This window comes from Cnephaeus nilssonii, assembly GCF_951640355.1.
Source record: "Cnephaeus nilssonii genome assembly, chromosome: X".
Classification (NCBI taxonomy): domain Eukaryota; kingdom Metazoa; phylum Chordata; class Mammalia; order Chiroptera; family Vespertilionidae; genus Cnephaeus; species Cnephaeus nilssonii.
The window spans coordinates 104505489-104529239 of NC_137071.1; the positions used below are offsets into that span (position 1 = coordinate 104505489).

The 23751-nt window shown below is 39.9% G+C and overlaps 1 protein-coding gene across 1 annotated transcript in view; it reads right to left on the bottom strand.

Moving 5' to 3' along the window:
• The window catches only part of LOC307095402 (adhesion G-protein coupled receptor G4-like), a gene marked incomplete at both ends in the record, with an annotated part of 56801 nt that overhangs the window by 590 nt on the left and 32460 nt on the right, over positions 1–23751 (bottom strand). The window contains 3 exon segments of the mRNA XM_079764608.1: positions 1296–1390; positions 3271–3390; positions 3393–8546. Coding sequence (XP_079620734.1) covers positions 1296–1390; positions 3271–3390; positions 3393–8546 — 5369 coding nt within the window.

The following is a 23751-nucleotide window of genomic DNA, read 5'->3' on the forward strand; positions in this document are numbered from 1 at the left end:
CTATAAGCCAAGGAGAGAGACCATACCAGAAACCAACCCTATTAGCACTTTGATCTTGGATTTCCAGTCTGTAGAACAGCGAGAAAATAAATGTCTGTTGTTCAAGCCACCCAGTGTATCATATTGTTATGGCAACCCTAGTAGATGACTATAACCAATCATGTCAAGCACTTATAATCATGTCATATACACTTGAAAATAAATGCTGATGGGGAAAGAGGGGAAATAGACATGATCATTTATTTATGGGGTGCAGGTTTGTATCACCTATCTGGGAGGTCATTCAGCAATAGCTATTAAAATGTGTAATATTCAACAACTGATTCAATAATTCCAGTTCTAGGAATTTATCCTATAGACATACTCAAGTGCCTCCCCAAAATTTATTGCAAGGGCATTATTATTAGCATTATTTTCAAATAGAGAAAAAATAGAAACACATGAATGTCCACCAATGAATGCCTGCGTTAAAAACTATTTTACAATTATCTAGTGAAATCCTATGCATCTGTTAAAGTGTATGAGGTAGATCTATGTTTATAATCATGAGTATGCTCAAAGATAGATGGTTAAGTGAAAAAGGAAGTTAGCATAATTAGTATTATTTCAGTTATTTTTACAAAAGACTATACATGCATCAATGTTATTGTATGTATAGAAAAAAATCTGAAAAAATATACCTCAAACTGTTAATAGTACTTAATACAAAGAGCAATATTAGAGAGGATGTATACTTTCTGAGTTTCAAATTTCAATTTCTGGATTTTTACAGAGAGTATGTAATACTCTTATGATCAGAAACAATGTAAGAATTAGTAAAACATTTACTGTGTAAGAGAGAGAAAAAATAAAAATGCAGAAAACAAGTATATTTAAATTAAATAGCATAGACTTTCTTATCACTACTCTCCTACTTTCCCCAAATAGGAAAATTTGGCAAAGGCACAGAATTTGTATCAGTGGGAAAAAAGTGTACACTTCTAAACAAATTAAAACATTAACATCCCATAAAAGCTTCCAGCATTGGCACTATAAAAGAAAAACCACATATGTCTTTATGGTGTTGATTACAGAGTGGATAGATTTTCAACAAAAAGTCAAAACTAATTAGCTGTGAAATGTATTATGGGTAGAAAAAGTAAAACTTAGTTTTAATATACTCAATCTTTGTCATATATATATACATATATATATATACACATATATACACACACATATATATATACATACACACATATATATGCATATATTCACATATTTTATATGTACTATAAATATTCAAAAGATTATTTTACCCAATTTTCTGCTAATTCATTTACAACACTGGTAATAGGGATCGCTGGCTCTTCGTCAAAGACAGAGAAGCTCATTTCAATATTATAAAAGGAAACTGTAATTAAAAATAAGGAGATTAATTTTATTTATTGAATTCAAGAAATTTAACTTCTGTTAATTTGATAAAAAAATTTTTATTTATTTTAAAGAAACTAGACTGTGAAATCTCATTCTTAAACTTTGCTTAATTTAATTTCAAGGTCAAGAACCAGCACTTTTGGTTTCATATTCAAAAGTAAAACAGGAGCAAACAAAACAGAAACAGACTTATAGATACAGAGAACAGGCTGATGGTAGCCAGCAGGAAGGAGGATTGGGGAACTGGTGAAAAAAGTTAAGGGGTTGAAAAGTACAGGTTGGTAGTTACAAAATACCCATGTGGGTGTAAAGTATAGCATAGGGAGTATAGTCAATAACATTAGAATAATTATGTGGGTACTGGAAATATTGGGGGAATAGTTTTTGAAGTATATGACTGTCTAACCACTATGCTGTATACCCAAAACTAATACAAAACAATATTGACTATAAATTGTAATTGAAAAAAATAATAATTAAAAAATAAAAACAGGACATACCATCACATTTTTGCTTTAATTATGTAGGCAGTTCCTTACACCATTGATAGACATGCTACAAATCTCCCAAATCCTCAATTTTCATTGACCAACATATTCCAAGTCCATTTAATAGCCAAGCTAAACATAATTTCACAAGATCATTTGTCCTGAGGAAATATTTATTGTTTCCTGTGTATTTCTTTCTGCTACAGTTTTTCTCTCTGTAGTTCCCTCCTTCTATTATCTGCCCTATTAAATTTCAATTTTTGGAATATTAAAAGTTGAGGGAACATCCAAAATTTGAGCAATATGGAAGCCAAACACTCTCTGGCCACTGATAAGTATTACAAGTCAGCTGGAGGTGAAGCTTGGAGAAGGCTGAGACTTGTATCAGAGGAATGTCTTCTGGTGATTTCTGGTATGTAGTCAATATGTCAGACCTAAGACTATATAATACTCTTATTTGGAAGGGGGGGAGGTTCCTGATCCATGTTCACATTGGCAGAGTCAGAGCATCAGAAACAACATGGGTGGAAAGGAGGCTTAGAAATGTCATATTTAGTAAAAAGATACATTTGCATTATCCTATACTAGAGGCCCAGTGCACAAAATTTGTGCACTTGGAGGGGTCCCTCGGCCCGGCCTGCACCCTAAGCTGGCAGTTGGACATCCTTAGCACTGCCGCGGAGGCAGGAGAGGCTCCCGCCACCACCACTGCACGCCACCACCACTGCACTCGCCAGCATGAGCCCGACTTTTGGCTGAGCGGTGCTACCCCTGTGGGAGCACACTGACCACCCAGGGACAGCTCCTGTGTTGAGCTCTGCCCCCTGGTGGTTAGTGTGTGTCATAGCAACCTGACAAGGCAGGTGTGAGCTCCAACCCCCACCCCCCAATCACCCATCTGGTCACCCCTCAAATCAGCCCTGATCACCGGCCAGGCCTAGGGACCCTACCCATGTGTGAATTTTGTGCACCGGGCCTCTACTATTTAATAAAGCAAAGATAAAAAAGATGACTAGAGAGTTCTATCTTTGGATAAAGTCCCCACTGTACCCATTGACTGAAAGAGATAGACACCTGTACCCTTCTTTATCCTTTTCTGCCTTCAGAGAACTGGCCACCTTGGAGAACATGTGGTTGGCTCATTGTGCATGCATTCTACTAGTAATACACTGCACACATTGTGGAACATAACCTGTGTACTAAATGGCAATAGGAGAAGTCAATGTTTCTGTAGATAGAAAGGAAGGTGTAGAGCCCAGCCTGGTTGTCTCAAAAGAGGAAGAAAGTAGTGAAAACACAGTTGCTGTAGAAGGATATGTTACTCCAGTAGATGTGAGAGAAAATGAGGCTTCAGTAGTTGTGGATGTACTAGTGCTTATATTTGGAAGGGAGTCCAGTGTGGGCTGCACCTCTACTGCAGAGGAAGTTATAATGTGAGGAGTATTAGATACGGTTGCCAGAGAGGAACCTGAATGGAGACTATATAAGACCATGTCAGCATGGGTGAAGTAGTATTTTTTGGAATTATAGATCCTGAAGTGGCACAAGAAGGATTTGATCGGAGTGTGGTCCCAGGAGTTACAGATATGGTAGTCTTACCAAATGTCTGCTTAATGTCAACCGAAGTGGTAGGAATAGTTCTTGAAGATATTGATAATGAAGGGCTCGCAGACATCCCCCAGGTAGGAAGAATTCCTGATGTAGAAATCGATGATATTGCCATAGCATTTCCAGATACAAGACCAGTCTTAGAGGCTGTGAATGTTGATAAAGACCCAGGAACAAGGTATGGAGTTTCTGTTTCCATCTTCTTGGGAGTAGGCACATGAGTAGTGGTAAAAATTGGAAATTGAGAATCTTCAGCTATGGGTATGTTCCAGGAAGTCATAAGCAGAGACTGGGTATTACTAGGTGTGGTTCTTGTTCCCAGAACTGGAAATTCAACCATTTGGGATGTAGGAGAGAATTCAGCTTTAGTACTATGAGGTGAAAAAAATGTTTTAAAAGAGAGCAGAGTTGCACTGGATGGAGTGCATGGATGGTATGAAACAGGGGTATTTACAGATGTGGCACCTTTTGTTAGTTCAGCACTTGAAGTATTTTCAGACAATGAAGTCATTTTTTTTGTTTTTGAAGAAAAGAAAGTGGTGGCTTTTATACTTCTTGTGGGTCTAGGAGTGCTCTTAAAGCTAGTCAAATATTGGGAAACCTGAATATTCAAGGGAGTATGGAGACTATCTGAAGAAATAGATGAAATCACACTTTTAGGAGCAGCAGTTCTAGAATAAGTATTTGTGAGAATTGTTACTCTACCACTGCTTACAGTAGATAGGGGGGTGTTAGTAATCCCAGTTAATATGCCCAGAGTTGTAGCCTCGTCTTCTTGGAATGACTGTGGGGATGTTGATAAAAATGGTGAAAATGTGGTCTTTGGAATGGAAGACATAGCTTCAGTGTTCTCAGAACTGAGTAGAAAGGAGTCAGTGGTACCTACAAATGGAGTCACCTCCCCAGCCGTAAGAGTGGTTGGAATGGTTTTCACAGAGGGATAAGTTGCCTTTGTTGGAGAGGAAAAAGATGTACGTGTGATCTGGGAGGACATCTCTGTCATTTCTGAAGTAGTAAAAGCAGAAGAAACCATTGTGCTCTTTGAAGTAGACCCATCATATGTCACAGGTGCGACATCCAATGTAGATGTTTGTATTGTTATAGTAGTCCTAGGGGTAATTGAAGACAATAAAGTAGAGAATGATCCAACTGTTGTGGAATTGTCAGGAGAAACAGTTGCAGGTGAAAAAGCAGAGTCATGAACTGACATTGAGGACATCTCAGACACACGTCCAGAAGTAGCTATAGAGTGCCTTTTTGAACAGTCTGCATGTTTTATTTTAGAATATTTGGTCATTAGTATTGTAGGAGTGTCAGAAATTCTTTTGGAGGTGAAGGCAGTAACTGGCAGTGAGGACATCTGGTAGATAGGAATGGACGTTCCCATAGATGTTTTCCCAAGAAGTGCAGTAGTTACACTTGGAGCAGAAAGGGCTGTAGTAACCCTGTCAGTAGAAATAATTGTTGTGGAAAAAGACAGGGACTCTGGGGAGGTCTGTGTGCCGTCAGAAATGGGAAAAGCAACTGATGTCACCTCATGTTGAGTCTGGGGTGAAAGCAAGTGTGAAAGAGTTGTGTTGATGTTTATAGGATTTGATATTCTGGTTGTTCTGGAAGATATGGCATCTACAAATGAAGTGTTCTGGTGGTATGAGAAAGGTTGAGTCACAGAGGTGGTGCTTACTGTCATTTTCGCAGTCCTGCAAGTATATTTTGAAAGGACGCTTATGCTTTCTTTGTCAGGAGACAAAAATGTGGTAATTGTCAGAGCTTTTGAAGGGAAAGCTGTTTTCCCAAGACTGGTAGACATTTCTGAAATGTGAACATCATTGTTTCTTGAGGTCCAGGTGGTAGGTATAGTCAGTGCATGCCCAGAAGTGGGAGATGAAGCTGAAATCCCATCAGGGGGGGTCACAAGTGGAATCTCTGAAGTTGAATGTGTTTGATGACTGGAAATTTTTGTGGTCTCAGCAAATCCTATATCTGTCATTTCCAAGGATGAAGAACTCCGGGACTCTGAAATAAAATGATTATTTGATGGGGACATCTCTGTCACCTCCATAGTTCCAAGGGGTTTTCCTAGGGAGGTGATCATCTGCTCTCTGTCAGAAGTTAAGGTAGAAATATGAGTCACTGGTAGAGTGGGGATCAGTATGTTTGCAAGATGTGTGGAAAATTGAGAAATGTGACCATCTGAGGTAGTAAGCTTGTTGGCAGAGGGCCTAGTCTCATCAATAACATAATTTTCGATGGTGGCAGTAATCAAGCTAACAACATCTCCACTGTCATTGAAAGTATTCGGGAAGCTGAGAGCATGGGTGGAAGTATCCTCTACTCGAGGTATGGACTGGGTTGCTACTGGTGTAGACATTGTTGAGATCATATGACTGGAGGTCACAACAGAAATATTGTCAAGGAGATATTTAGAGCAAGCAAGAGTGGGTGTGGATGAAGTTACTCTGTCAGCTGAGGTGGAGAGAAAAGTGGTCTCAGCCTTAGTTGCCAAAGGGCTGGTAGGTCTCAGTGAGGGGACTGGAGTTTCTGTCAGAAAGGAAATTGCTATAGATGTCACAATATTGCTAGTTGTGGAAGCAGTCTGATCCACTGGTGGCACTGATGCTGTGGTCACTATAGTTAATGACAGAGGTGAGACATTTAAGAGTGCAGATGTGGAGGAAGCCCTGGCCAGTGCAGAAGGCTCAGACATGGTAACTTTAGTCTCCTCAGACATCACCATAGAGGTGACAGCAGAGGAATTAACTAGCAATGAGTACATATGGATAATAGGTACAGGGGTTGTTGAGGAATGGGTAGTTGTAGGTTGTGAAGGCAAGGACATAGCTGTCCTCTCTGTAGGAATAGTGGCAAAACTGGTTTCTAATATTTTTATGGTAGAAGCAACCAGGGGTTCAGGGAATGCCTTTGTACTCCCGTAAGTGGGATATGGAGTTGGATTACCTTCAGGTGGAGTCTCTGAAGTCCACTGTTCTGTGTATGTGTGGGTGGAATTAAAGATTTCTGTAGTTCCATTGTATGAAGTCTCAGGTGTGGTTTTAACTGATTTTGGAGAAAGCCATCTTCCTTTCACCTCAGTAGTTGCAGTTTTATTATCCAATGGGGCAGTCAACTTTTCTAAATCAGTAAAAGGGGAAACAGTGACAGAAGCTGTCACCATTTGTATAGACTCATCTGTTGCTTCCTGCATTGTTGCAAATGGAGAAACCTCTGTTGTTGCTGCTATAGTTGATCTTCCCTTAAGATAATGGGAAGTTGTTTCTTTCCTTGTCATAGTAGCATTGAATCTTTGTGTTGTTGCAGACTCCAGTACAGGGATTGTTGTCTCTCCAAATGCAATTGTATTTTTTACCTCTGTTTGTGTAGCCTCAAAAGCACTCTCAGAAAAATTTGGCTCAATGTCAGCAAGGGTAGATATTATATCTACTGGTGGAAAAACTGTTTCCTTTGGTGTTGAAAGAAGTTCATTTCCAGCTACTGTGGACCTAGGGGTGGTTCTTAGTAATAAGGTGGTAAGTTTAAACTCAGGCAGTTTGTTTACAGATGTGGTTCCAGAAGCTATGGAGAAATTAGCCAAACACGGAGATGTCAAGTTGGATAGAGCTATTGTATATCTGTCTATAATGGTATCATTATTAATAATAGCATCAGCAGTAGTGGTAGCCTCACTTCCTATGGGTGCTTCTGGAGGGACAATAACATTAGCAGTTGTGGATGAATGTTCAGTATTAGAAGTATTCCCACGGAATATTGATGTTAATAGAGTTTGATCTGGTCTGGAAGTCCAATTGATCTCACTGATGAATAACTGGGCACCTTCATCACTTATTGTTGTGGGACCAGACTCAGATGCCCTGAATGTGAAAGCTGATCTGGTGGAAATCAAAGGAAACACGTTTTCACCATCGGTGGATGTATTCTTGGTATATTTTGACCCAGTTACTGTGGGGGAAAGCAGACTTTCATCAGCTGTAAGTGCAAGTGTGATTCCAGGAATCAAGGCTGTATGTGTAGTCTCAGTATCAATATTTGTCTGTACACTCTGAGCTCCGGTGAATGAAGGGGATGTCCTGAAAGAAAAGGCCACAGAAGAGGCCTCTTTTGGCATGGAGATAGATGTTGTATCCTCCATTCTGGGTGAAGAGACATCCTGGAAATTTGTAGATGTCAATTCTGTTTCAACGGTTCTTAGCTCAGAAGTCGTCTCAATAGGCTTAGATGGGAGTGTCATTGAATGAACTGTAAATGATATTTTTTTATCAGTCATTGCCAATGTAGATGCTTTCTGATTTCTAGGAAATACAGTATCTATTGGAGCAGCTGTGGAGATGAGCACAGACATAGGTGGGAATGTTGATGCAGTCCCAATGTGAGTAGAAGTCTGTTTCACTCTGGACCAAGGTACAGTTCCAGCAACTGTAGATGCAAGAAACTCCTGGCTAGCTGTGGAGATAGGGAGTGCTCCAATACCTGTGGATTTGTGTTTATGCCATGATGGTGTAGATTTGGATGTTGACTCAATAGATGAGCATAAAGATGCTGTCTTCATTTTGGATACAATTGAATTCTTGGTAAATCTAGATTTGTATAGGAAATTAGTAGCTGTAGTTGGATGAAAGGTCTCAAGAATGGCTCCAGCCCTTTTTGTTGTCATTGTGTTCTCTGAAGATGGGGATTTAGTTATTTTCGAGGAGTTGGTAGTAGTGCCTGTGGAAGTATTCTTGGTGGGTAGAGCAATAGCTACTGAAGTAGACAAAATGTCTCCTATGAATGTAGCTTTCTCAGAAATAGATGTCTTTAAAAATTTTGGTACAGTCATTGTTTCCACAGGTGGAGATGTTGTATTGGAATATGATATGGTTGTATAATCAGTTTCAAATACAGGTATGCCTTTAGACATAACTGTAGAAGAATATACAGTATTTTGAGGTTTCAGTCCAGTAACTTGGGATGGGGTTGTTAAATCAATTTGCTGTGAAAGAATTGTACTTGTTTCTTGAATTGTCATATTTTCAGAAACAACTGGAAAAAAATAGAAAGCATGTGTTACTTTGGGTTCAGCTTTCAAATTAAGGACATTCTTTAAGAAAGCTCTATATTTTTCTCATATTTTAAAAAGGAGTTGACAATGCACGTCCGTGGGGAACCTGGCGTTAAACCATTCGTACACGACCTGCTTCTAGGTCGAGGTTTCATACATAGCAGAGCAGCTCCCTCGCTGTGATCTATTGAAAGTCAGCCCTCAACACAAGGGTTTGTAAAAATATAAATAAATAAATAAATAAATAAATAAATAAATAAATAAATATAAAATAAATAAATAATAAAAATAAATTTTAAAAAAGGAGTTGAGTATCAAATATAATAAAATCACTTATTACTTGGTTTTTCTTATCATGACTTTCTACTTTCTAAAATCTCTATATGGTTCTCATAATGCCCTGGTTAAGTAACAAGTCCATTCCATAGTGTCTCCATAAAAAACATAGGCACTTCTGAAAGAGGTGTACAAGCTATATAGTAGTGCACTAATTGAGAGGATTAGCTTTGTAAAATGGACCAATTTTTTTTATTGTTTAAAGTATTACAAATAGTAGTACATATGTCTCTCCTTTTTTTCCCATTGACCTTCCCCTGGCCTCACCTACCCCCTGGCACATGCCCTCTCCCCTCCCCCCAGTGTCTTGCATCCATTGGTTATGCTTATATGTATGCATACAAGTCCTTCGGTTGATCTCTTACCACCCACCCCATCCCGCCCCAGGTTTCCCGCTATAACTTGACAGTCTGTTCGATGATTCTCTGCCTCTGTATCTATCTTTTTGTTCATCAGGTTATAATGTTCTTTATTATCCATAAATGAGTGAGATCATGTGGTATTTTTCTTTCACTGCCTGGCTTATTTCACTTAGCATAATGCTCAACAGTTCCATCCATGTGAGTGCAAATGGTAAGAATTACTTCTTTTTTATAGCAGCATAGTATTCCATTGGGTAGATGTACCATAGTTTTCTAATCCACTCATCTGCTGATGGGCATTTAGGCTGTTTCCAAATCTTAGCTATTGTAAATTGTGCTGCTATGAACATAGGGGTGCATATATTCTTTCTGATTGGTGTTTCTGTTTTCTTGGGATATATTCCTAGAAGTGGTATTACTGGGTTAAATGGCAGTTCCATTTTTAAATTTTTGAGGAAACTCCATACTGTTCTCCACAGTGGCTGCACCAGTCTGCATTCCCACCAGGAGTGAAGGAGGGTTCCTTTTTCTCCGCATCCTTGCCAGCAATTGTAATTTGTTGATTTGTTGATGATAGCCATTCTGACAGGTGTGAGATGGTTCCTCATTGTCGTTTTGATTTGCGTCTCTCAGATGATTAGTGACTTTGAGCATGTTTTCATTTGTCTCTTGGCTTTCTGAATGTCCTCTTTCAAAAAGTGTCTATTTAGATCCTTTGCCCATTTTTTGATTGGGTTGTTTATCTTCCTTTTGTTAAGTTGTATGAGTTCCCTGTAAATTTTGGAGATTAAACCCTTATTGGAGATAACATTGGCAAATATGTTCTCCCATGCAGTGGGCTTTCTTGTTGTTTTGTTGATGGTTTCTCTTGCTGTGCAGAAGCTTTTTATTTTGATGTAGTCCCATTTGTTTATTTTCTCCTTAGTCTCTCTTGCCCTAGGATCTGTGTCTGTAAAGATATTGCTACGACATATGTCTGCAATTCTGCTGCCTATGGAGTCTTGTAGGATTTTTATGGTTTCCCAGCTTACGTACAAGTCCTTTAGCCATTTTGAGTTTGTTTTTGTGTATGGTGTAAGTTGGTGATCTAGTTTCATTTTTTTTTTTTTTGCATGTATCTGTCCAAATTTCCCAACACCATTTATTGAAGAGGCTATTTTGACTCCATTGTAGGCTCTTGCCTCCTTTGTAAAAAAATAATTTAGTATAATGGCTTGGGTCAATTTCTGGGTCCTCTATTCTGTTCCATTGGTCTATATGTCTGTTCCTATGCCAATATCAGGCAGTTTTGAGAACTGTGGCTTGGTAATATAGTTTGATGTCTGGTATTGTGATCCCTCCAACTTTGTTCTTCTTTCTCAAGTTAGCTGTGGCTATTCGAGGTCTTTTTTTATTCCAGATGGATTTTTGGATAGTTTGTTCTAGATCTTTGTAATATGCCATTGGTATTTTAATACGTATTGCATTGAATCTATAGATTGCTTTAGGTAGTATGGACATTTTAATGATGTTGATTCTACCAATCCATGAACATGGTATGTTCTTCCATTTCTTTATGCCTTCCTCTATCTCTTTTTTCAATGTCCTGTAGTTTTCCAAACACAGGTCTTTTATGTCCTTGGTTAAGTTTATTCCTAGATATCTTAATTTTTTGGTGCAATAGTAAATGGGATTGTTTTTTTCATTTCTCTTTCTGTGAGTTCATTATTGGTGTATAAAAAGGCCATAGATTTCTGGGTGTAAATCTTGTATCCTGCTACATTGCCAAATTCATTTATTAGGTCCAGTAGTTTTTTGATGGAGTCTTTGGGGTTTTCTATGTATAGTATCATGTCGTCTGCGAATAAGGACAGTTTTACTTCTTCTTTTCCAATTTGGATGCCTTTATTTCTTCTTGTCTGATCATTATGGCTAGTACTTCTAGTACTATGTCAAACAGGAGTGGTGAAAGTGGGAATCCTTGTCTTGTTCCTGTTCTTAGGGAAATGAGTTTAGTTTTTGCCCATTGAGTATGATGTTGGCTGTATTTTTGTCATATAGGGCTTTTATTATGTTGAGGTATGATCCCTCTATTCCCACTTTGCTGAGAGTTTTTATCAAGAAAGATTGTTGGATTTTCTCAAATGCTTTTTCTGCATCAATTGATATGATTATGTGATTTTTGTCTCTCAGTTTGTTTATGTGATGTATCACATTTATTGATTTGCGGATATTGTACCATCCTTGCATCCCCGGAATAAATCCCACTTGGTCATGGTGTATGATCTTTCTAATATATTGCTGAATCCGATTTGCTAGAATTTTGTTGAGGGTTTTAGCATCTATGTTCATCAAGGATGTTGGCCTGCAGTTCTCTTTTTTGTGGTGTCTTTATCTGGTTTTGGGATTAGAGTAATGCTGGCTTCATAGAAAGAGCTTGGAAGTGTTCCTTCCTCTTGAATTTTTTAGAATAGTCTGAAGAGGATAGGTCTTAGTTATTTGAATGCTTGGTAGAACTCCCCTGTAAAGTCATCCAGACCAGAGCTTTTGTTTGCTAGAAGGTTTTGATCACTGCTTCAAATTCTTCGGTAGTTATCGTCCTATTCAGATTTTTTTATTCTTCTTGGTTGAGTTTTGGGGCTTGTACTTTTCTAAGAATATGTACATTTCATCTAAGTTCTCCATTTTTATGGAATAGAGTTGTTCATAGTATTTTTTCATAATCATTTATATTTCTGTGGGATTGGTTGTTACTTCACCTCTTTCATTTCTGATTTTGTTTATTTGGGTCCTCTCTCTGTGCTTCTTGGTGAGCCTGGCTAGAGGTTCATCAATTTTGTTTATCCTTTCAATTAGCCAGCTCTTGGTTTTGTTGATCTTTGTATTGTTTTTTTGGTCTCTATGTCATTTATCTCCGCTCTGATCTTTATTATTTCCTTCCTAGTGCTTACACTGGACTTTGCTTGTTGCTCTCTTCTAACTCTTTGAGTTGTAGGGTTAGATAATTTATTACCATTGTTTCTTGTTTTTTGAGGTAGACCTGTAGAGCTATGAACTTCCCTTTCACTGTGTCCCGTAGATTTTGTATTGTTGTGTTTTCATTGTCGTTTGTTGCCATGTTGTTTTTTATTTCTTCTTTGATCTCGTTGGTAACCCAGTCATTGTTTAATAGCATGCTATTTAGACTCCAGGTGTTTGTTTGTTTTATTGTTTTTATTGTAGTTGATTTCTAGTTTTATGCCATTGTGATCTGAGAAGATGCTTGATATGATTTCTATCTTCTTGAATTTGAAGAGACTTTGCCTGTGTCCCAATATATGGGCTATCTTTGAAAATGACCCATGTGCACTTGAGAAGAATGTATATTCTGTGGCTTTTGGGTGAAATGTTCTGAAGATGTCAATTAAGTCCATCTGATCTAGTGTGTCATTTAGTCTTGATGTTTCTTTGGTGATTTTTTGTTTAGAGGATTTGTCCAGTGGTGTTAGTGGGGTATTAAAGTCCCCAATTATGACTGTATTGCTGTCAATATCTCCCTTGATATCCTCCAGAAGTTTTTTTATGTATTTGGGTGCTCCTGTATTGGGTTCGTATATGTTTACCAGAGTTATATCTTCTTGTTGGATTGCTCCCTTTAGTATTACAAAGTGGCCTTCCTTATCTCTTGTTATGGCCTTCACTTTGATATCTAATTTGTCAGATATAAGTATTGCTACCCCAGCTTTATTTTCATTTCCATTCGCTTGAAAAACTTTTTTGCATCCCTTTACCATCAGTCTGTGTGAGTCCTTTTTTCTGAGGTGGGTTTCCTGTAGACAGCAGATATATGGGTCATGTATTCTTAGCCACTCAGCTACCCTATGTCTTTTGATTGGGACATTTAATCCATTTACATTTAAAATTATTATTGATAGGTACTTGTTTGTTGCCATTTTTATTCTTTATGCCTGTTTTCCTTCTTCCCTTCCTATTTCTCCTTTTTACAGCAGACCCTTTAGCATATCTTTCATTGCTGGTTTGGTGGTAATAAACTCCCTTAGCGGAAGAGACAAAATGGTGGTGGGATAGACAGACTTGTCCCGAGCCTTGTCCCGGAGCAGATAGAAAGAACAGCCGAAATGAATAACATCCAACCTGAATTGGCGAAGGAGACTCAGCGGGTGAGACAGATTGCAGCCGGGAAGGGCATAGGATCCCTGGAAAAAGGTAAAATAAAGGAGCTGGGCAGGCGAGTCTGCCAGACCCCGGAGCCCTGATGGTCAGAGGGAACCTGCACAGCACCAAGCCGTGTCCCTTGGGACAGGCACAGCATCTGACTGTGGAAAGAAGGGACACAAGACTGCTGGACTGCAGGGAATTCCAGAACTGGGTCCACAGTCACGAAAGGCTGAACCCAGAGGGTGCAGCCTGAAGGGCTGGCCAGACCGAGCAGCATGGGCAGGAGAGGAGCAAGCAGAGACCCAATCTCTCCCCTCTCTGTGGCCTGAGCCTTTCTCCACTGAGCCTAGTTCACAGGACCTTTTGGATACAGACACTTACCTGTGGCTGAGGAGAGGGAGAAGGTGCAGACCCTTGGAGTCTGGGAATAGTAGGGGGTTCAGGAGAAGTGGCAGCGAGTCTGGCGCTGAGCCATACCTGAGCCTGGGACCTGGGCAGCCATTTTGTCCTGAAGAAATAGCCCCTCCCTCCAGTTTCCAGGCAACCAATACAGCCACACCCAGATTCCACCCTAAATAGTACAAAGGAGTTGGGGGAAAAATCCAAATAATCCCTGAGAGTCCAAAGGGACTGGTGTAAAGACAGTACAGAAGACTGGGATCTTAAGCCAGCCAAAGGAATGGCACTTCACTTTTTCATTTTTATTTTTTTATCATTATTGTTTTATATCTTTTTTTCTTTGTTTCCCTGTTTTTATTTGTTTGCTTTATTTTCTATTTCTTTTCACATTATTTTGCCATCACTCTATTTTATTTTATTTTTATTTGCTATTTTATTCCATCTTTGAAATCAATTTTTTGTAAATTTATTATTATTATTATTATTATTATTATTATTTTCTTCTCATTCTATTTCTTCTTATCCACCCATCCCCTTTCTACTTCCTCTACACTGAACTGAGGACCTCCCCATATTCATCCAATTCTTAACCTTATTTTCTGTATACAAGCCCAACCTCTACAGATTCTGCCCCCACCCTCTTTGCTGGGTGTTTGCTGTTTGTATTTTTTGTTTGTTTGTTTATCTATTGGTTCTGTGGTGTTATATATATATATATATATATATATATATATATATATTCTCCTTTTTCTTTTCTCTCTTATCTTTTTCTCTCTCTTTGATGTCATTTGTGCTCTCTTTTCTCTCCCCTAATTCTCTTTTCTCAGGTGGTTACTTATAGTGGGGTCATTGGTGTCGTGAGTATATTCGTGCTTTGTTCCCTTTGTGTTGTGTCTTGTTGAGGTGAATTTTATCCTGTCTGGCCAGGAGCTAGAGAGTGAGCCACATTAACCAGACACCAGGAGAGGAAACTCCATCCACAAACGGGTCAATAACACCCCAGATGCAACTACAGAAGCAGGAAGAAGGCGGCAGTGAGGGAGAGTGTGAGTGAGGGAGTGAACAAAAGAGCAGTGTGTGGTCATGTGGGATGTGTGTGTGTATATGTGAGTAAGGCACAGTTAGATCCTGCAGGACCTTCTGGGACAGGCTAACCAGGCTCGCCTAACTAGACAGCCTCTGTTACCATTGTGAACAGTACCAGGATGCCGGCTTGTCCTCAGAGGCCTAGCCTTTTTTAAGGGGAGAGCTGCTGTAACTGGGAGCCCAGCCTCACCTCCACCCAGGGTACCCTCAGAAAACATCTGAGACTCTACAGCCACCCATGCCAGGATCCTGCTACCTCGGCTGTGGTCCCACGGTCAACGAGTATCCAGCCACCCTGGGCGCAGGCTCCTGTGCATTCTGAAGCAATCTCCCCTCTGACCAGCCCAATGCTTTAGCCCAGGGCACTGCAACCACGCGAGCAGCAGACTCGTGAGCAGCCCGCTCCTGTCCAAGGAGCAGCAGCCCCACGAGCAGCCCACCCCAGGCCTAAGAGCAGCAGCCTCATGTGGCCAGCCCCTGTCCAAGGAGCAGCAGCTGTGTGAGCAGCCTGCCCCCCATCCATGGAGCAAAAGCCCCGTGAGCCGCCCGCCCCATCTTAGGAGCAGCAGCCGCAACAGCAGCCCACACACGTTTGAGGAGCAGCAGCCGCGTGCAGCCCACCCCCATCCGAGGAGCAGCAGCTGTACGCAGCCCACACCCTGCACCTGTCTGAGGAGCAGCAGCTGCGCGAGCAACCTGCCCCTGTCCAAGGAGCAGCAGCCGCAGGAGCAGTCTGCCCCCCATCCGAGGAGCAGCAGCTGTGTGAGCAGCCTGCCCCCTTACGAGGAACAGCAGCGCCGCAAGCAACCCATACCCATTCGAGGAGCAGCAGCCGCCCGAGCAGCCCACCCCAGACCGAGGAATACCAGCCACATGAGCAGACCACCCATGTCCAAGGAGCAGCAGCCCTGCATAGCCCGCACTGGTCCAAGGAACAGCAGCCACACACAGCCTACACGGGTCTGACGAGCAGCAGCTGGGTGAGCAGCTTGCCCCCAGCCGAGGAGCAGCAGCTGCACGTGCAGCTCACTCCCACCCGAGAAGCAGCAGCTGTGCAAGCAGCCCATCCCCTGTTCAAGAGGCACCAGCTGTGTGAGCAGCCCACCCCTGTACAAGGAACAGCAGTGCAGCCCCCCCCCCCCCATTTGAGGAGCAGCAGCCGCCCGAGCAGCCCACCCCCGTCCAAGAGCATCAGCCACATGAGCAGACTGCCCATATCCGAGGAGCAGCAGTCCTGTGCAGCCCGCACTGGTCCAAGGAGCAGCAGCCACACGCAACCTGCATCTGTCCGACGAGCAGCAGCTGGGTGAGCGGCCCACCCCCGTCCGAGGAGCAGCAGCAGCATGTGCAGCTCACTCCCACCTGAGGAGCAGCAGCCAAGCAAGCAGCCCATCCCTTGTCCAAGGAGCAGCAGCTGCGCAAGGAGCCTACACCCATACGAGGAGCACTAGCCCGGCAAGCAACCTGCTCCTGTCCAAGAAGGGGCAGCCTCATGAGCAGCCGGCCCCATCTGAGGAACAGCATCAGCGTGCAGCCAGCCCTGATCCGAGGAGCAGCAGCCACGTGAGCAGCCCACCCCCATCCAAGGAACAGCAGCTGTGCAAGCATCATGCCCCACCAGCCAGAGGAGACACCACTGCTGTGAACAGAATCCACCAGAGGAGCCACTGCCAACTGAGAAGCAGCCACTCCAGTGACCACCTGAGGAGCAACGGCAGCCCGAGGAGCCACTGCCACCCAAGGAGCAGGCCCTGCATGACTCAACATCTAGATCAGTCGGTGAGAACAAAAATGAGTATACAAAGAAACCCCCAAAGGAAAGAAAAGGAGGAAACGCCGGAAAAGCAGCTAAGCAAAACAGAGGCAAGCAATATGTCAAAAAAAAGAATTGAGAATAAGGGTCATACAGTTCATAAACCAGATGGAGGAAAAAATCAACACCTTATGTAAGAATCAAGAAGAAATGGATGAAAAAATCAATAACTTATGTAAGAATCAAGAAGAAATGAAGAGTGATATAGCTGCAATAAAAAACACCATGGAAAGTTTCAACAGTAGAGGACCAAACTAGTGAATTAGAAGACAGGGAAACAAAACACACCCAAACTGAACTGCAATTTGAAAAAAAAAAAATTAAAAGACAGGAGGAGAGCCTAAGGGAGCTATGGGACAACATGAAATGAAGCAACATACGAATAATAGGGGTGCCAGAACTACAGGAAGAGGAACAAGGGTTAAAAAAACCTATTTGAAGAAATAATGTCAGAAAACTTCCCTGATGTGGGGAAGAAAAAAGTCACACAAGCACAGAGAGTCCCAAACAAGATGAACCTGAAAAGACCCACACCAAGACACATCATAATTACGATGGCAAATGTTCAGGACAAAGAGAGAACATTAAAGGCTACAAGAGAGCGACAGAAAGTTACATATAAGGGAGCTCACATTAGATTATCAAATAATTTCTAAACAGAAACACATCAGGCCAGAAAAGAATGGAAGTAAATTTACAAAGTGATGCAAAGCAAGGGACTGAATCCAAGAATACTCCATCCAGCAAGGCTATCATTCAAAATTGAAGGGAAAATAAGAAGCTTCAATGACAAAAAAAAAAGGCTAAGGGAATTTATCACTACCAAGGCAGCAATACAAGAAATGCTAAAGAGACTGGTGTAAAAAGAAGGAAAAAAAGGTAAGAAGGAACACAGACACAAAAAATAAAAATGGCTACAAACAATTGCCTTTAAATAATAACTTTAAATGTAAATTGACTAAATGCTCCAATCAAAAGACATCGAGTGAGTGAATGGATAAAAACGCATGACCCATATATATGCTGTCTACAAGAGACCCACCTCAGAACAAGGGACTCACACAGACTGAAAGTGAAGGGATTGAAAAATATCTTTCAGGCAAATGGAAATAATAATAAAAAAAAAGCTGGGCTAGCAATACTTATATCTGACAAAATAGACCTCAAAGTAAAGGCCATAACAAGAGATATGGAAGGCCATTTCATAATAGTAAAGGAATTGATGCAACAAGAGGATATAACCCTGATAAACATATATGCACCCAATGCAGGAGCACCCAAATACATTTAAAAATCCCTGGAAGATATCAAGGGAGAGATAGACAACAATAAAATCATAGTAGGGGACTTTAATACACCACTGACATCACTGGATAAATCCTCTAGACAAAAAAATCAGCAAAGAAACAGCAATCCTAAATGACACACTAGATCAGATGGACTTAATTGACATCTTCAGAACATTTCACCCCAAAGCTACGGAATATACGTTCTTCTCAAGTGCACATGGGACATTTTCAAAAATAGACCACATATTGGGTCACAAGCAAAGTATCCCCCCAAATTCAAGAAGATTGAAATCATATCAAGTATTTTCTCAGATCACAATGGCATAATACTGGAAATAAACTACAATAAAAACAGCCCCAAAATTGCAAACATTTGGAACTTCAATAGCATGCTATGAACAGTGATTGGGTAACCAAAGAGATCAAAGAAGTAATTAAAAACATCCTGGAAACTAATGACAATAAAAAAAACGACAATCCAAAATCTATGGGACAAAATGAAAGCAGTCCTGAGAGGGAAGTTTATAGCACTATAGGCCTACCTCAAAAAAAAGGAAAAAATGGTAATAAATCATCTAACTCTACAACTCAAAGAATTATAAAGAGTGCAACAAGAAAAGCCCAGAGTGAGTAGAAGGAAGGAGATAATAATGATCAGAGCAGAAATAAATGACATAGAGACCAAAAAACAATACAAAAGATCAATAAAAACAAGAGCTGGTTCTTTGAAATGAGAAACAAAATTGATGATCCTCTAGCCAGGCTCAACAAGAAGCAAAGGGAGATGACCTGAATAAACAAAACCAGAAATGAAAGAGGCAAAATAACAACAGACCCCACAGAAATACATAGGATTTTTTAAAAATGCTATGAACAACTCTATTCTAGCAAACTAGACAACTTGGAGGAAATGGACATGTTCCTAGAAAAATACAACCTTACAAAACTTACTCAGGAAGATTCTAAAAATCTTAATAGGCCAATAACTATGGAAGAAATTGAAGCAGTCATCAAAAAGCTTCCAGCAAACAAAAGCCTAGGGCCAGACGGCTTCACAGGGGACTTTTACCAAACATTCAAGGAAGAAATAAAACCTATCCTCCTCAGACTATTCCAAAAAATTCAAGAGAAAGGAACACTTGCAAGCTCATTCTATGAAGCCAGCATCAACCTTATACCAAAACCAGATAAAGACAACACAATGAAAGAGAATTACAGACCAATATCCCTCATGAACATAGATGCCAAAATCCTCAACAAAATTCTAGCAAATCGGATCCAGCAGTACATCAGAAAGATCATACACCATGACCAAGTAGGATTTATCCCAGGGATGCAAAGATGGTACAATATCTGCAAATCAATAAAGTGATACATAACATAAACAAATTGAGAGACAAAAATCACATATTCATTTCAATTGACGCAGAAAAAGCATTTGACAAAATCCAACAATCTTTCTTGATAAAAACTCTCAGCAAGGTGGGAATAGAAGGATCATACCTCAACATAATAAAAGCCATATATGACAAACCCACAGCCAACATCATACTCAATGGGCAAAAACTAAAAACATTTTTCCTAAGAACAGGAACAAGACAGAGATGCCCACTCTCACCACTCCTGTTCAACATAGTACTGGGAGTACTAGCCATTGCGATAAGACAAGAAGAAGAAATAAAAGGCATCCAAATTGGAAAAGAAGAAGTAAAACTGTCCTTATTCGCAGATGACATGATACTGTACATATAAAACCCTTAAGACTCCATCAAAAAATTATTAGACTTAATAAATGAATTCGGCAATGTAGTAGGATACAAAATTAATGCCAAGAAATCTATGGCATTTCTATACACCAATAATGAACTTACAGAAAGAGAGACTAAAAAAGCAATCCCATTTACCATCGCACCAAAAAAATTAAGATACCTAGGAATAAACTTAACTAAGGAGGTAAAAGACCTATACGCGGAAAACTACAGGACACTGAAAAAACAGATAGAGGAAGACATAAACAGATGGAAGAACATACTGTGTTCATGGATTGGTAGAATCAACATCACTAAAATGCCCATACTACCCAAAGCAATCTATAGATTCAATGAACTCCCCATTAAAATATCAATGGCATATTTCACAGACCTAGAACGAATTTTCCAAAAATTAATTTGGAATTAAAAAAGACCCCGAATATCTGCAGCAATCTGGAGAAAGAAGTACAAAGTAAGTGGGATCTCAATACCAAATATCAAGCTGTAATACAAAGCCACTGTTCTCAAAACAGCCTGGTACTGGCACAAGAACAGACATATAGACCAATGGAGTAGAAGAGAACCCAGAAATTGACCCAAGCAACTATGCTCAATTAATATTCGACAAAGGAGGCATGAACATACAATGGAGTCAAGACAGTCTCTTCAATAAATGGTGTTGGGAAAATTGGACAGATACATGCAAAAAAATGAAACTAGACCACCAACTTACACCATACACAAAAATAAACTCAAAATGGATCAAGGACATAAACATATGATGGAAACCATAAAAATACCAGAGGAATCCACAGGCTGAAAAATCTCTGACATATGCCAAAGCAATTTCTTCACGGATACTGCTCCTAGGGCAATGGAAGCTAAAGAGAAAATAAACAAATGTGACTACATCAAAATAAAAAGCTTTTTCACAGCCAAAGAAACCATCAACAAAACAACAAAAAAGCCAACTGCATGGGAGAACATATTTGCCAATGTTATCACTGATAAGGACTTAATCTCCAACATTTACAGGGAACTCATACAACTTAACAAAAGGAAGATAAACAATCCAATCAAAAAATCTGCAACAGACCTAAATAGATACTTTTCAAAAGAAGACAGAAGGAAGGCCAAGAGGCATATGAAAACATGCTCAAAGTCACTAATCATCTGAGAGATGCAAATCAAAACGACAATGAGGTACCATCTCACACCTGTCAGAATGGCTATCATCAACAAATCAACAAATGACAAGTGCTGGTGAGGATGGGGAGAAAAAGGAACCCTTGTACACTGCTGGTGGGAATGCAGACTGGTGCAGCCACTGTGGAGAACAGTATGGAGTGTCCTCAAAAAACTAAAAATGGAACTCCCATTTGACCTAGTGATCCCACTCCTAGGAATATATCCCAAGAAACTAGAAACATGAATCAGAAAGGATATATGCACCCCTATGTTCATAGCAGCACAACTCACCATAGATAAGATTTGGAAACAGCCTAAGTGCCCATCAGCAGATGAGTGGATTTAAAAACTGTGGTACATCTACACAATGGAATACTATGCTGCAGTAAAAAAGAAGTTCTTACCATTTGCAACAGCATGGATGGAACTGTTGAGCATTATGCTAAGTGAAATAAGCCAGGCAGAGAACGATAAATACCACATGATCTCACTCATTTATGGAATATAATGAACAACATAAACTGATGAATAAAAATAGATCCAGAGACAGAGAAGCATTGATCAGACCATCAAACCTCAGAGGGAAGGTAGGGGAGGGTGGGGGTAAGGGGGAGAGTTCAACCAAAGGACTTGTATGCATGCATATAAGCCTAACCAATGGACACAGACAACAGGGGGATAAGGGAATGAGGGGGGGATAAGGGGGGAAGGGGGGGAATAAGGACACATATGTAACACCGTAATCAATAAAGAAATTAAAAAAATAAACTCCTTTAGTCCTTTTTTGTTTGTGAAGCTCCTGATTTCACCCTCAATTTTGATTGATAGCCTTGCTGGGTACACTATTCTTGGATTCAGACCCTTCCTTTGCATGACTTTGTACATTTCATTCCATTCCCTTCTGGCCTGATGTTTCTGTTGAGAAATCAGTCACTAGTCTGATGTGGGATCCTTTGTAGGTAACTTTCTGTCTCTCTCTGGCCACTTTTAAGATTCTTACTTTGTCATTAGTGTTTGCCAATTTAATTATAATGTGCCTTGGCATCGGTCTTTTGGGGTTCATTTTGTTTGAGACTCTGTGAGCTTCTTGGACTTGTGTGTGAATTTTTTCTTCTCTATATCAGAGAAGTTTTCTGTCATTATTTCTTCAAACAGGTTTTCTATTCCTTGCTCAGTTTTCTCTCCTTCTGGCACCCCTATTACGTGGATGTTGTTTCGTTTCATGTTGCCCCAAAGTTCCCTTAGGTTCTCCTCCTGTTTTTTAAGCTTCTTTTCTAGATGCTGCTCTGCTTGGGTATTTTTTCCTACCTTGTCTTCTGGCTCACTGATGTGGTCCTCCGCTTCTTCTAGTCTACTGTTGATGCTTTCTATTGAGTTTTTTATTGCAGTGATGTCATTGTTCATTTCTTCTTGGTTCTTCTTCATTTCTTCTTGGTCCTTACACATATTGTTGAATTTGTCTTCCAACCTTTTCAGCAACCTTATGACCATTTCTCTGAATTCTTTCTCTGACATATTGCTTGCCTCCATTTTGTTTACTTCCTTTTCTGGTGATGCCTCCTTTTCTTTCGTATGCGGGCTGTTTCTTTGTCTCCCCATGATCTCTACTCTCTGGGTGTCTGTCCTGCATTGACTTAAGGGCACAAAATACAACACAACAAGGCACAATGCACAAGGCACTGAACACAAATGTATTCACAATACTAATAACCCCAAATAAAGGTGACCACCAGAGAAAAGAGAATTAGGGGATAAAAAAAGAGAGAGAGAGAGAGAGAGAGAGAGAGAGAGAGAGCAAAAATGATATTGAGGAAAGGAAAAAAGTAAGAGGGGAAAAAAAGAGAATAAAAAAGAAGGGGGGCTAAACTATTTATATAGAGAGAAAACTCAATAGAACAACTAATCCAAAAAAAATGCAAACAACTGACACCCAGAGATGAATGCAAACTACAAACAACAACTAATAACAAGTGAGGAGAGGAAAAACAGAAGCAAAATAAAAAAGAGAGAAACAATCACACAAAAGAACAAAAAAACCAATCTAGTCAACAATCAAGCACTCAACAACAATAGGACAGAGAGAAAGAAGGGCAAAACCAAACAAAATAAAACAAGAAACAAAATAAATAAATAAATAAATAAATAAATAAATAAAGGGAAGAGAGAGAAAAAATTGGCTAATGAAGAAAGAGAAGAGAGAAGTGTGTATGGACTTGGAGCAGGGGATCAGAAATTAGATATATAAATAGCATGAATTTTTAACAGGCGGTAAAAAGAAGGAATAGGGAAAATATAAAGCAGGAATAGGGTAAGAGAAACAGTACAACAAAAGGGGAAAAGTGAGGAAGAAAGTGTTGGCATAAAGGTAAAGTTGAGACAGAGTAAAATGATGCTAAAGGAAAAATGAAAATAGAATGTAGAACATTAATCCCAAAATAAAATAAAATAAAATGAAACTTTTAAAAAGGTAAAATTATAGTAGTAATAATACTGATTAAAAATAAAAATATAATAATTAAAAAGGTAAAATTAAGTGAGGAAAAAAGAAAAAAATAGTTTCTTAAGTAAAAGATAAAAAATAAAAATGTGCAGTAGTGAAGGTCATTCACTTCCTCTACTGTTCTGTTTGGCATGCCTGTTTCCTGTCATGTAGTCAGGACAGTATTGAAGTTACCTGCGTTCCACCGCTCCTCTGTGTCATAAACCACAATCCTGTTTTCAAGCAGGCAGTATTTCTTTGTTTCTCAGCCTGCCTTTAGTTGTATTTACACAAGAGTCAATTTGTAATTAAACCCCTGGGCAGCAGTGTTTCTGTATTGACATCC